Source organism: Salvelinus fontinalis, chromosome 28, assembly GCF_029448725.1.
Source record: "Salvelinus fontinalis isolate EN_2023a chromosome 28, ASM2944872v1, whole genome shotgun sequence".
Taxonomy (NCBI): domain Eukaryota; kingdom Metazoa; phylum Chordata; class Actinopteri; order Salmoniformes; family Salmonidae; genus Salvelinus; species Salvelinus fontinalis.
The window spans coordinates 11,964,600-11,978,936 of NC_074692.1; the positions used below are offsets into that span (position 1 = coordinate 11,964,600).

Genomic DNA, 14,337 nt, shown 5'->3' on the forward strand with positions numbered 1-14,337 from the left:
TTGTAGTGGGGAATCAAGAGTGAGCTATGTTACAGAGGTGGTGAGGCAGCGACGCGCTGCGGCTGTGATCTACATTCAGCCGTTGGGTGACTGTTCAGCCGTGGTGCTGTTGCATAACTGACCTTGCGTCACAGCTCTGCAAAGCATCCAGCCCCTCCCTCCCTCCCTCTTTCTGAGTGGCTCTCTAACACACTTACATGCTCTCTCCAAGAGCAGTGAGACATTTAATTATTAATTGAGCATGTTTATTCTCTTTTTGTTGAATATGCACAGAACTTTGCACGGAACCGCTGACTGCACTCGTTTAAAACATGATTTATTTTTCTGGATGAGAGACTCTTTATCGGCCAGCGGCTATTTATTTCCCAGAATACATCTATTTTGATCTAGCATTCCAATGGGTCTCTATGGTCTTATTTTAATGTCTTTCCCTCTCTAGTCATTTCCCTTCTCCTCTGGCACAGACTGAGATTATTAGAATGGATGATGCAATTTTTGCCTTAATGCACTAGTAACTACTAGTCATGTCCTACTGTGCTTATCTCATTGTTTACATTACATAAGTAAGGAGGACATCTGTTTAAGCAGCGCATCATCTTAATATGCCAGTAGGCTAAACTTCCTCCACATTGCTTTCCCCTATCAAGTAGGTTAAAGGGATACTGCGAGATTCTGGCATTTTAATGTACTTACCTATAGTCAGATGAACTTGTGGACATCATTTTTATGTCTCTGTGTGCAGGATGAAGGAAGTTAGCATTGACTCGAGAAACTACTGCTAACTAGCTTTAGCGCAATGACTGGAAGTCTACAGGTACAACATTGCTACTAGGATATCAAGACCTTAAATACCAGAATCTCGCAGTATCCCTTTAAGATCTTTGAGGTAGAGGCTAGGAGCCGAAAGTAAACCAAGTCTTCTTCAGGTAACTGCCCAGCAACCATCTCCCATTTCATCTCGGTCAGTGATGCGTGGAAGGACAGTCTTCCACAAAATAGTTTAGTGTTGAATTCACAGTAACAGAAGCATAATGTATCCAGCGAAAGAGAATGTCATTTTTTTCCCTAATCATCTGACGCCAGCAAGGCTCTTTGAAGTGTGGCCTCTGTCTGGAAAGGACATGACTGATTACCATCACTCTTCCTTCCTTGTATCTCTGACTGAGACTGCTGTGGTTGTGTCCCAGCTGACTGGCTGTTGTGACAGTGTTTGTGTGCGTGTGCCTACTCTTAGGTTTGGACCAGTCCAGTTCTTCCTGAGGGAAAAGGCCAAGCCCTCTGGGCTCCAGCGCTCTCTTCTCTTTATTCAGGGTCCCTGACAGACGGCCTCCATTATTTACTTATGTAGTATGGACTAAACCAAACAACCAGTGCTCACTGCTACACTCCTACCATAACCCCCACACACAGCCAGAGAGGGCATCTAAATCCCTGCAGCCCAGAGTGTACACACACACACACACACACACACACACGTTATGTTCTTCTATCCTCGTGGGAACCTAAAATTTTCATTCCAAATCCTATTTTCCCTAAACCTAACCCCTAAACTTAAAATAGCCTTTGTCCTCATGGGGATGTGGGAAATTTCCTCACAAGGGAGAATTTTCCTTGTTTTACTATCCTTGTGGGGACTTTAGTGGATTTTAGGTCCCCCACTAGGATAGAAGAACCAACCACACACAGTATAGGGTGGTCTACAGCCCTCACAGACTCTGTGGCGCTGACTTGCTGCAGTCCACTGTGCTATTATGTTATCGGTCTGCTGCCATCTACAGTGTCAGTTAAGAAACATCCTCTAATGTAATGTTGTAACCATACATTGGGTGTGAGATGATTAGGCCTAACCTTGTCTTGTCTGTGCTGTGTCGGGGTCCCCAGATGTTCATCCTTGACAAGGCCGAGGGGAACAGCTGCTCTCTGAACGAGTTCACCATCACTGGCTCTACCTACGCCCCTGAGGGAGAAGTGTGAGGACCAAATGCACTCTTAATGCTAATCCATTCATGCTACAATTATTGATTTACTTCTAGTTACGTCTATTGTTAAACTCCCTCCAACGTTTCCTCATGTGTCCGGCCCTGTCCTTTGTCTCCCTCCAGGTACCAGGATGGCAGACTAGTGAAGTCCTCTGCGTACGATGGTTTAGTGGAGATTGCTACCATCTGTGCTCTGTGCAATGACTCCTCTCTGGACTATAATGAGGTCTGTGCGCTCGCCTGCCTGCTTTTTTCCTTCGTATGGCTCATCATGGGACGTGGAGTAGAAGTGACTATTGTTTATGTTTGTGTCATCAGGCCAAAGGTGTGTATGAGAAGGTTGGCGAGGCCACAGAGACGGCCCTCACCTGCCTGGTGGAAAAGATGAATGCGTTTGACACCGACATCAAAGGCCTGTCCAAGATCGACAGGGCCAATGCCTGCAACTCTGTAAGCACACTAACCGCAACCGTTGAATGGTGTGAAACGTCACCGCTGGTTTGTTAACAGGTTTTCTGAGTCGTGTGTCTGCGTGTCTTCTATTAGGTGATCACGCAGCTGATGAAGAAGGAGTTCACCCTGGAGTTCTCCAGAGACAGGAAGTCCATGTCTGTGTACTGCACTGCCAACAAGGCCCGCTCCTCCCTCGGAAAGATGTTTGTCAAGGTATCACCAGCTTTTAGCAACCCGCTTGACTCACTTTGAACCAAGTGTTTTTGAGTCACCCGTGTTTGAATCTGTGTTTCAACCTCAAACTCGTTCTTACCCCACAGGGTGCCCCAGAAGGCGTTATTGACAGATGTACCCATGTCAGGGTGGGCACCAACAAGGTTGCCATGACCCCAGGCATCAAGGAGAGGATAATGTCTACAATTCGAGAGTACGGGACGGGGCGTGACACCCTGCGCTGCCTGGCTCTGGCCACCCGGGACGCCCCACCCAGGAGGGAGGATATGGTGCTGGTCGATTGTGCCCGTTTCGCTGGTTACGAGGTGAGGGTTACTCATCACCACTGTTGCATAAAGTAGATAGTATCTGACTTACACTGCGGGATGCTATTAATATCATATCTAGTTTAACGGTTTGACGTTGTCCTGTATTGTGCAGTTCTAGTAGGAACCCTGATGACGACACTGATTGTGTGTGTGTGTTTCTTTGCCCAGTCTGGCTTGACCTTCGTGGGCTGCGTTGGCATGCTGGACCCTCCCAGGACAGAGGTGGCTGCCTCCATCAAGTTGTGCCGCCTGGCCGGCATCCGAGTCATCATGATCACTGGCGACAACAAGGGCACTGCCGTGGCCATCTGCCGCCGTATCGGCATCCTGAGCGAGGAGGACGACGTGGACAAAATGGCGTTCACGGGCCGCGAGTTTGATGACTTGTCTCCCCAGGCACAGCGCGATGCCGTGACCAACGGCCGCTGCTTCGCCCGTGTCGAGCCCTCCCACAAGTCCAAGATCGTTGAGTTCTTGCAGGGCATGGATGAGATCACGGCCATGGTACATTGAAACCCTCGCTCACATCCCCCATCCTTATCCTTACTGTACCTGTAAAGCTTGTATATCTATTGTATTGCTGTTGTCATGTAGCCTCCTATCCATCCTTAAGTATCTCTGTTTTCTCCCACACAGACTGGTGACGGAGTGAACGATGCACCTGCCTTGAAGAAGGCAGAGATTGGCATCGCCATGGGCTCTGGCACTGCCGTGGCCAAGTCAGCCTCTGAGATGGTCCTGGCCGATGACAACTTCTCTTCTATCGTGGCGGCTGTGGAGGAGGGCAGGGCCATCTACAACAACATGAAACAGTTCATCCGCTACCTCATCTCCTCCAACGTGGGAGAGGTCGTCTGGTGAGTCAGCTGTTTGACGTACCTCCTCCTGGCACTGAGGTCTTTGTAGTGGTGCTGGTGGTGCTAACAAAGTTTCTCTGTGCGGGCAGTATCTTCCTGACGGCTGCTCTGGGCTTCCCTGAGGCTCTAATCCCAGTTCAGCTGCTGTGGGTCAACCTGGTGACAGACGGTCTCCCTGCCACTGCACTGGGCTTCAACCCCCCCGACCTGGACATCATGAACAAGCCCCCCCGCAGCGCCAAGGAGCCCCTTATCTCCGGATGGCTCTTCTTCAGATACCTGGCCATCGGATGTGAGTTAATAGGACTGTTGTGCTTTATTCCCATTTTTGTCTCAAATAGCTCCATCTTAAGGTCAAGCTTACTACTACTGGCATACCCTGCCATATAGTGTTATTGTGCACTCCTCTTCCCCCACCCCCTAGTCAGAGAACAAGTCTGTCCCACAGTCGGTCAACTGTTTCTCCGTCTATGTCCTCAGGTTATGTGGGAGCTGCCACAGTGGGAGCCGCTACCTGGTGGTTCGTGGCCGCTGAGGACGGCCCTATGATCTCCTTGTACCAGCTGGTGAGACTAGCTCCTAGAGGTCAGCTTTACTGTCTGTGTGGTGTTGTACCTCCCAGCCTAAGTCCCTCGTGTCTGTCTGACTCCTCCCCCCACAGAGCCACTTCCTGCAGTGTTCCCCTGACAACCCTGACTTCGCCGACCTGGAGTGTCATGTGTTTGAGTCCCCCTACCCCATGACCATGGCCCTGTCTGTGCTTGTCACCATTGAGATGTGCAATGCCCTTAACAGGTGGGTCCCCTGAAGTGAGCGGAGCGTTCTTTCATCCTCAAAGAATAATTAGCATTCAGTAGTGGACAGCTACAACTTTCTAATTACATGAATGGAATATAGAGTACTGTATGTGGACCCTAAATCATATCTTAATGTGACCTTCAACCTCTCTATCCCCAGCCTGTCAGAGAACCAGTCCCTGCTGCGGATGCCCCCCTGGGAGAACATCTGGCTGCTGGGGGCCATCTGCCTCTCCATGTCCCTCCACTTCCTCATCCTCTACGTAGAGCCACTGCCCGTAAGTCAGCTTTACTCCTATCAACCTCTCAACCCAGGTCATTCTCTAGCTGCCCCATTCTCACTCTCTTCATCCCTCTTCAGGTCATTTTTCAGATCACCCCTCTGGACCTGACCCAGTGGCTGGTGGTGTTGAAGATCTCCCTGCCCGTCATCCTGCTTGATGAGCTGCTAAAGTTCGTGGCCAGGAACTACCTGGAACCCGGTAACCAGCCAGAGTATAAGTCATCCGGCAAAGGCTGGTCCCCCTCTGCATGCACGGAGGGCATCTCCTGGCCCTTTGTGGGCATCACCCTCCCGCTGGTGCTGTGGCTCTACAGCATCGACACTAACGTGTCTGCCCTGTTCTGGTCCTGACTGACTCCAGCACACAATCCTCCCGACGCACCAGTGTGAGTGGAGATTAACACACGTCTAACAACCCCCCCCCCCCCCCCCATTAACCAGGATCAACTACAACAACCACATCAACTGCAGTGAGCGCTCAAGTCAACATTTGTACCTGTGTCGACGACAGATGCTATCTGTGAGCCCTCTCCTAGGTTTGTCTCCAGGACATTTTTGTCCATTCAGTTTTTTTTTTACCATTCACTATTCCCTGAGGTTAATCATTTGTCGATGTGTCTTCGTTTAATATCAAGCTGTTGGTTGTGTTTTTTTTTTTTCTCCCCCCCCTTTTTTGAACAGGCGTAAAAATCATCTATTTATGAGACGTCTACAGAGAATTAACACTATTTTATCAAGATGAAGATTTTTGTAGCTTTGGGAAAGGGTAGGTGGGGGGGGGGGGGGGGGCAGCCGGGACCCATAAGCGACGTGCACAGGACTTAGACGTTTGACTCTTGTTTTCAGTGTGAACTTTGACCTCTAAAGACCTTGTGGATAAGTATGGTGTGTCGTAACTGTAAGGACCATCATTTGCACTGACTCAGAAGTCTGCACAAAAACATGCATGTATTCTGCCCTGGCATGAGTAACTGAGATTTCTTCAACAATAAATGTTTCCTTCCCGTTTGATCTCATCCATGTTTCCTTTCTGCACTAGGCACAGCTACCTCAACGCTAATAATATGACTATTGATAACTACCTGTGTTTCTCACTAAGCTTTTCATAAACATTGTCATATTGAGTGTTGAGGTATGCACCATTTTGCTTTTGCAGAAAGAAATAGAAAGCCCTCATTTGCCTTTTCATGTTATTTTAAGAGCTTTTTAAAAAGTTTATTCTGTGTTCTTTTTATGTTCCTTGAGTGGGGTTAGGACTAAATGTTACCTTAGTTCAATTCAAAGCATTTATTTTATATAGACAAGCCTGTCGTTAAACACGTTTACTTGAACACAACATATTATATTATTCCCATAAAGGTTCACTTTTTTTAGGTTTAGCTTTAATTTACGGCACTGTAGTTTCTTTATTACAATAATTATGATATGGATTATGTATATTGTGCACATACTGTTCTTGAATATGTATAAATGCACCAAGGGGCTGATTTATCTTATCAGTTGAGCACAAGATGGATGCTTGGTGGGACCTTTATGTGGTCTGGATTGCCTGTTTGGGTGTGTCAGTAAGTAGAGTCTGCTTTGGCCATAGTATATAAGCCCAACTCTAAAAGGCTAAGATGACTGGCTGGTAGAAGAGTCTGTATATCTGTACATAGCACACAAAATAGTATCTATGTGCATGGAGTTTTACAGATGCTCCATACCTTTACACTAGTTTACTTGAGCGTGTTTTAGACACACTGTAGGTAGGTATTCCTGGAAAGCATGCCCTCGCCGATACCAGGCCAGTAAGCGCTTGAGTTTTCTTAAACCTAACTGCTATTTCTTCCAATGCCTTCTGCCTGTTAACCCAACAGAGTGAGTACCCTCTGCCTGCATGCTTTCTGCCCACTAGTGTCTCCTCTCATCCTGGCACTGTCACACATCGAGCCTTGCTGTCTGAGTCTGACAGCAGTAACTCTTCTCCTTGTTGAAAGAATAAGTGTCGAGTCTGTGCTCTTGGTCTTTGATACATTCTTTAAATGGTACCATTCCTTGAGTGATATTACCAATTGGTCTTATCTATCAGCCAGCAGAGGCCATCGGCAGGATCTTGTAATATGGAGGAAAATTGGAGGCGCCTTCATTTCAACATCCCTTTGTCATTAAGTGCCAGCCAAACCTACACTATAGGATTAAGACCCTGTGTCTGTCTTAGTTCCACCTGGATCAAGTCTGTTTTTAAGGGATTGATGTGTAAAGCGTCATTACTGGTAGCAAGTTTTGAGCTCTGACATGCGACTCGCAGGGCATGGTGTTTCACTTAATATGGCTTACTGCATTTATTCCCATCCTGCTTGCACGTGGCATGACCCTAGACATTATGACTGTAAGTAGAAAATGAAGCAGATTACCTTTTAATAATGGCTTTTTGTTCACCATGCCTTTTTAAATGCCTAGTGAGGAAGCCATGCCTCTGGTTTGCACCTTTTGCTTCTTTGACCTATGCCATATTTCTGTCGTCCTCTGATTGGTTTCTCTCTGTCTTTCTCTGTTCTCTCTCTGCAGCTAGTGCCGTGTAAACCCGCCCCTCTAAATCCCTTGCAGGAACTGTAAGGTTTTGTTTGTGTTGTGCATGTGTTTTTTGAGCAGCACCACATCTTCCAAGACCTGCATGTCAATAAAGAGATATCAAGACAGGATTGATACATTTCATAAGCAATTCCATTACAAAAAAAGTACTAATAATCAAATGGTAAATATTTTAAACAGAATGGGCATAAATGGGTATGAAGTGTTTTTGGAATCAAATTAACCAATCCCCAGTCCCTCAAACCTTACTGCATGGGGAGCCTTCAAACTAGACAAGACAGAGTTCTCATGCCATCTTAATAAACTTAGATGTCATAGTTTTATATTAATGTACAATATTTCATGATGCATGTCCTCTGAAGCAGTGAATTATTTGATCAGATGTGTAATAGTTAATGTATAGTATTGCTAAATTAAAGACATTAATTTACAAACGTTAAATAAGCTCAAATGCCTATCTTTTCCTAAGGAAATCTTTTTTTGAATAGGATGTGTAAAATAACCAGACTATTTGCTTTGCACTGTGATGTGCGATTTGTTTGAAGCAGATTTTGCAGTATCTGGGAAGGGCGGAGGTGCGGCGATACAGTGATGCATACATTATCTTGAAAGCAGTCAGTCCCTTCAATGGCACGTGTTTGCCAAACTGGACTGTAATTTCAGAGCATACGATTGTATTATGTATCACATGATTTGTGGTTTCAGCTAAATAAAGTGATTATACATGTGTTGCTTTATCATCTATATGCCAGTTTGGAGAGGTCTTCATTTGAAGCTACCTTGCTTGTAACCTAAATACAAGGATGTTTTAGAGTTGCTCCCCAACAGGTCACTAAAATAAATGACCAAACTTTGTAATAAAGGAATGTCAGGTCATGAGACCTTGTCATGATTTTATTTTATATCTTCAAACATATATACAATGCACAATACATGCTTATACACATTTGCATTGGAAAACTAGTAACATTACTTTGCAAAGAATGTGAGTCAAATGAAATGACCACATGATTGACACATTAAACATTGAAAGGGAAAGTGTCACCAGTTTCACACCAATATTCTTCTTAAGAGAAGCATGTTAATACATGCAAATGTTACAGGGGTAAATAAACACTGAACAGAAAAAAAAACAGAAATTAACTGACGTCACTGGTTTCATAGATTTCCTGTTTACCAGAGAGAAAACAAGCAAACAGTAATGGCAAACTCCAAGGCCATAACCCAGCAATCCTAATTGGCCGCTTCACCTCGTCTCCTTTACTCTAGGACGTAACATTTTCACCTGTCAACTAATCAGTGACAATCGCAAACTAGGAAAGGCGGAGTTAAGCTTACTGAATTCTCTGCCCATTGGAGTCATGAGTAAAATGATGCGTCCATCCCAAAAAAGCAGGGGCTGCTATGCTGACTTCTATAGAACCCTGGGATGGGGCTATACACCCATATTGAGTGGGTGACTAGAGCAGTACATCAGGTAGCCCATGATGCCCCTGTCTGGTTTATGCCACCTGCCCCCCTCTATGCCCTTGGGGTCACTGCATGCCAAACCACTGCTCCTGGTCTGCCCACTGGGCTGCCTCACTGTCACTGCCTTCCAGGTCTCCATCCTCCCCGCTGCCCTCCATGTCATCCCCATCCAACTCCACAGTGGCATCAGCAGGGCTCTCCTCCTTCTCCATCTTCTGCATTCCTTCCAGAGACTTCTGGTCATTTGGGTCCAGGCTGAGAGACCAACAGTGTCAGATGATAGAGAAACATGGGCATTCTCAAGATCAAAAGTGCAATGTTTACATATTTGAAAGAAGAAAAAAAAAATAGGCCTAAGGGCAACACTGCTTTAACGTTTCATGAGGTGTGTAAAACACTGGACTTGTGTGTAACATTACCTAAGTGCTATGCTGTATTGGTCCATTGCCTCTTGATAATCATTGACCGCCACAAGGAAATCCCCCAGCATTCTGTGCAGCACACAGTCACTCTGATTGGCTAAGGCATTCCGGAGAAGAGCAATCCCTTCTTCATATTTCTGTTCTCGACCTGAAATAGGATAACAAACGATATCCAAAATCTTTTCCCTTACACTTATGAAGATGCAAAGGTTGTAAATCTCTACAGCACAACAGCTGATAAGGATAGGTAGCAAGCTACATACTTAGCAGCTCTGCCTTTTTGACCACAGCCTTGGTGTAGTCAGGCCTCTGAGCTAGCGCCTTGTCCAGCAGGGTTTTGGCCTTCTCCTGGGTCACAGGGTCCTCCAGGCAGACTGTGGCCAGGATTGTTAGAGTCTGGGCATTCGCTCCCAGGGTTTTATAGATGTTATTGGCCATCCCCATCGCCTCTCGGATCCCATTGGATGCCAGGTAACAGTCAATCAGACCTGAGGACAGAAGTCTCATTACTACCTCAATACTAGTAGCAACAAATAATATATGCCATTTAGCAGACGCTTTTATCCAAAGTGACTTAGAGTAATGCGTGCAAAAATGTTGAGTATGGATGGCCCCAGGAATAGAACCCACAACCTTGGCGGTGCAAGCGCCATGCTCTACCCTCTGAGCCATACAAGACTACAAACCAATTTGCAAGCAAACTTGCATTGGATGTTTGATGTGGGGGGCTGTTCCCAAGTGTAAAACAGATTTTCATTAGAATGATTATCATAACAAGTAGGTCCCCTTGCCTTCGTAGCAGTCCAAACGGCATGGCGCCAGGCGCATGGCCTCTCTAAAGTGGATGATGGCCTCCTGAACTCGGCCCATGTTCCTCAGTGCTGCCCCCTTCAGGAGGAGGGCCTGCACACTGTTGCTGTTCAGCTGGATGGCCTTGGCACCCAGGTAGAGGGCCCGGGAGTAGCGCTTACTGTAGAAGCTGTGACATCTGAGCCACCAAAAACAGATAGGTAGGAACATGTATTTAGTGTACATAGACTGAAAAACAGGTTTATTAAACTGTTATAACAAAATACAAACACTTTATTATAGATTAATAAAAATAAAAACTGCACTCAATTTAGTATTTCAACGACTTGGATCTTATCATACGTTTATTTCTGGTCACTGAAGATCACTTACCCAGATATGACCCAGGGCTCTGCATGCTGATCTGAGATGTTAAAAAGTCTTCCTCCAAGGACCTCAACATCCTCCAGGTGCCCCTCACGTGCCATAAGGTAGCCATATACATCCATGCCTGACAGTAAATATTGACAACATAACTGAATTAGTCCAAATAATTAATTAATTAATATAAATATATATAATTTGCTAATGTCTTAGATAAGCATCGCTAGCCTGGCTTAGTGAGTCCTAAAAAACGAATGTATGTGATGGGTTTTTCTGATACCAGTTGTCTAGTACCTTTGATCAGATAAGGGTCCAGCATCTGGGCCTGCTCAAACTTCAGGATGGAGTTCTTTGTGTCGCCTGCCCTGAAGTAGACATCTGCCAGGCTCACCAGCAGGTCCACATTGTCCCGCAATAAAGACTTTTTCTCCAGAGAGCTGAGAAGGAGAATCAGGGAACAGAGAAACACCCAGAATGAGAGCCCGAGCTTAACAATACCAGAGATGATGATTCATGAAATGAACAACGCTCCCATGGCGGTGAGGCACTGGTCTGCTCACCAGATGGTGTTGATTGCTCTGTGGTTGTCCCCTGCATGTATGAAGGCATAGGCCTTGATCCATGCAGAGAGCCAGTCCAGGTTGGGAATACTCTGGATCACATCCATAGTCATGGATGCCACCTCAGCTCCCTTCACTGACAGAGACAGGAGACCTACAACAGAAAAGGAGTTAAAAGAACCCTTCAAACGTAGAGCATAATAACACGGGGTGTTGGAATGTCTGTGTGGTGCACTACAGAAACATCCCAGTCACTAGTCCATACCAATGATGGCATCCAGTGCCAGAGGACACTGTCTCAGGACCTCTTTGTAGCTTGTGACAGCAGAGCGTTCCTGCCCAGCCTTCCTGTACAGATTTGCCAGCATCATGTTGATCTGAAAAGGATAAACAAATATGCAATTCCTCGCAAGAATCTCAGCTACATTACTTTATTGAAATAGTCATAAATGGCACCGCAAGCTTAGCTGACCCCACCGCAAGCTTACCCTTTCAGGAGTGGACCTCAAACTTGGCTGCCTACCTTTGGGGTTCTCTGTCTAGATGGAATCCCATCAAGCACTGCAATGGCATCCTTATCCAGCTTCAGGATGGTGTAGCACTCTGCAATCTTATACTTGACCTCAATCTCAGAGGGCAAACTCTGGGAAAAAGACAAATGTCATTGGTCAATTCAGAAGGCAATGTGATTCCTTCCAGCACATTGTTCACAATTATGTACAGTGTATTTGGGAAGAATTAAGACCCCTACACTTATTCCACATTTTGTTACGTTACAGCCTAATCTAAAATTGATTAAATTAATTGCTTTCCTCGTCAATCGACACACAATACCCCATAATGACAAAGCGAAAACAGGTTTAGACATTTCTGCAAATTTATATTTAAAAAAAAAATGTATTCACAGAAATACCTTATTTACATAAGTATTCAGACCCTTTGCTATGAGACTTGAAATTGAGTTCAGGTGTATCCAGTTTCCATTGATCATCCTTGAGATGTGAATCTTCAACTTCATTGGAGTCCACCTGTGCTAAAGTCAATTGATTGTACATGATTGGAAAGGCACACACCTGTCTATATAAGGTCCCACGGTTGACAGTGCGTGTCAGAGCAAAAACCAAGCCATGAGGTCAAAGGAATTGTCCGTAGAGCTTGAGACAGGATTGTGTCGAGGCACAGATCTGGGGAAGCTTAACAAAACATTTATGCAGCAGTGAAGGTCCCCAGGAACACAGTGGCCTCCATTATTCTTAAATGGAAGTTTAGAACCATAAAGACTCTTCCTAGAACTGGTCAAACTGAGCAATCAGGGGAGAAGGGCCTTGGTCAGGGAGGTAACAAAGAACCTGACTGTCACTCTGACAGAGCTCCTCTGTGGTAATGGGAAAACCTTCCAGAAGGACAACCATCTCTGCAGTACTCCACCAATCAGGCATTTATGGTAGAGTGGCCAGATGGAAGCCACTCCTCAGTAAGAGGCACATGACAGCCCCCTTGGAGTTGGCAAAACGCACCTAAAGGTCTCTCAGATCATGAGAAACAAGATTCTCTGGTCTGATGAAACCAATATTTAACTATTTGGCCTCAATGCTAAGCGTCACATCTGGAGGAAACCAGGCACCGCTCATCACCTGGCAAATACCATCCCTATGGTGAAGCATGGGGTTGGCAGCATCATGCTGTGGTGATGTTTTTCAGCAGCAGGTACTGGGAAACTTGTCAGGATCGAGGGAAAGATGAACGGAGCAAAGTGCAGAGAGATCCTTGATGAAAACCTGCTCCAGAGCGCTCAGTACCTCGGACTGGAGCGAAGGGTCACCTTTCATAAGGACAACGAACTTAAGCCAGCGCCCGGCTTGAACCAGATCGAACATCTCTGGAGAGACCTGAAAGGTTGAGAGGATCTGCAGAGAAGAATTGGAGAAACTCCCTAAAGACAGGTGTGCCAAGCTTGTAGCGTCATACCCAAGAAGACTAGAGGCTGTAATCGCTGCCAACAAAGTACTGAGTAAATGGTCTGAATACTTATGTAAATGTAATTTCAGTTTTTTATTTAATACATTTGCAAACATTTTTAAAAACCTGTTTTTGCTTTATCATTATTGGGTATTGTGTGTAGTTGAGGGGGGGGGGGGGGGAACAATTTCATAAATTTTAGAATAAGGCTAACATAATAAAATGTGGAAAAAGTGAATGGTCTGAATACTTTCCGAATGCACTGTATACTGTCTATAGAGCAGGTCAGTCAAATGTGCGTTATTTTATATTAATGACATCAATGCTTGTTGCTAATATGTGTTGTAATTGACAGAGTTGGGAGCCTTGCACACCTGTGACTGTATGGAGGATGCAGTTCCCCCAGTAGATGGGCGGACTTTGGACGTTTTGCTGAGCACTTTCTTCTGCTGCAGTGCCATGTTGTACTTGCAGGCAGCATTACGGTACTCCTTGTCATGGAAGATGGCATCTGCATGGTAAACCAGCAACTGGTACTTCTGGGATGGTGAGAACAGCTCTCTGCAAGAAAAGATGTGGCACGCGCATCAATGGCACAGTATTAGACTGACAATAACTTAAGTGGTCAAGATCAATAGCAATCAACATACAACACATTCACAACGTCAGAATTAATCCATCTTATTAAATTTACACCCATCTTAAGCGATCTAGTTAACGTTAGCTAGCTTGCTACAAGTGCTTGCTTGTCAACTTCAACTTGTCTCGTGACGATCAGCATGCATTCATTAGGACACATGTTTTTATCAATTGTACAGAATGATATGCTTCAAAGCTGATCGAACGGAATGAATAGCTAGCTAGTTAGATAAAATGTGGATGTTCAGTAATAACGTTAGCTAGTTAGCCAACAAGCTAATACTTACGGATTGTTATTGCTCATTGTCAGCAGTAAGCTACTCATTATCCGAACGTTTGAGTGTAGTCCCGCAGCGGCCATATCCCGTACATGATCTATGACGTTCATTTCGATGTATTTGATGGGTGTCTTTGAGATTTAAAAAAATCTAAAGTTATACGATTGCAGTTAGTCAGTTAACTTACTAGCTTTCATCACAAACTGCGATGTATTAAATATGGCGCCGGAAGTTGGCAAGTTGAAGGACCCATGAATTATGTTTTGCTTTTATAAAAACAACATCCTATCCTTGATACATTTGGCATACATATTAGATCTATTTTTTCTTCTCCTTGGTGTAAATGATTTA

General features: G+C 45.2%; 2 protein-coding genes across 4 annotated transcripts in view; one reads left to right on the forward strand and one right to left on the reverse strand.

Moving 5' to 3' along the window:
* The window catches only part of LOC129826169 (sarcoplasmic/endoplasmic reticulum calcium ATPase 2-like), a 44,947-nt gene extending 36,734 nt beyond the window's left edge, over positions 1-8,213 (forward strand). Inside the window, exons 9-21 of one of the 3 annotated variants that reach the window (XR_008755001.1) lie at positions 1,882-1,970; positions 2,103-2,205; positions 2,298-2,429; positions 2,526-2,645; positions 2,753-2,971; positions 3,143-3,478; positions 3,611-3,831; positions 3,921-4,123; positions 4,312-4,397; positions 4,493-4,626; positions 4,789-4,906; positions 4,990-6,771; positions 7,462-8,213. Coding sequence is in view for 2 of the 3 variants with exons in the window: in XM_055886568.1 (XP_055742543.1) it covers positions 1,882-1,970; positions 2,103-2,205; positions 2,298-2,429; positions 2,526-2,645; positions 2,753-2,971; positions 3,143-3,478; positions 3,611-3,831; positions 3,921-4,123; positions 4,312-4,397; positions 4,493-4,626; positions 4,789-4,906; positions 4,990-5,262 (2,034 nt within the window). In the remaining variant the exon portion in view is untranslated. Of the gene's footprint in view, positions 1-1,881; positions 1,971-2,102; positions 2,206-2,297; positions 2,430-2,525; positions 2,646-2,752; positions 2,972-3,142; positions 3,479-3,610; positions 3,832-3,920; positions 4,124-4,311; positions 4,398-4,492; positions 4,627-4,788; positions 4,907-4,989 lie in introns of all 3 variants that reach the window. The other 2 variants (XM_055886569.1, XM_055886568.1) reach the window with 2 other exon arrangements.
* A 130-nt stretch (positions 8,214-8,343) lies between these two features.
* LOC129826170 (anaphase-promoting complex subunit 7) lies at positions 8,344-14,212 on the reverse strand. The gene is made up of 11 exons (XM_055886571.1): positions 13,996-14,212; positions 13,444-13,630; positions 11,634-11,753; positions 11,376-11,487; positions 11,111-11,264; positions 10,845-10,987; positions 10,560-10,677; positions 10,169-10,365; positions 9,641-9,865; positions 9,375-9,525; positions 8,344-9,210 (listed from the first exon to the last, which is right to left on the reverse strand). Exons 1-11 carry the CDS (start codon positions 14,094-14,096, stop codon positions 9,021-9,023), a joined length of 1,698 nt encoding a protein of 565 aa, XP_055742546.1. The 5' UTR covers positions 14,097-14,212; the 3' UTR covers positions 8,344-9,020.
* Positions 14,213-14,337: the final 125 nt, after the last annotated feature.

Coding starts and splice junctions, on each gene's coding strand:
- LOC129826170 (XM_055886571.1), bottom strand. CDS start 14,096: ATGAACGTCATAGATCATGTACGGGATATGGCCGCTGCGGGACTACAC. Junction 10,678..10,844: donor GGACCCTTATCTGATCAAAG/GTACTAGACAAC, acceptor ATTTACTGTCAG/GCATGGATGTATATGGCTAC. Junction 9,211..9,374: donor CAATACAGCATAGCACTTAG/GTAATGTTACAC, acceptor TTGGTCTCTCAG/CCTGGACCCAAATGACCAGA.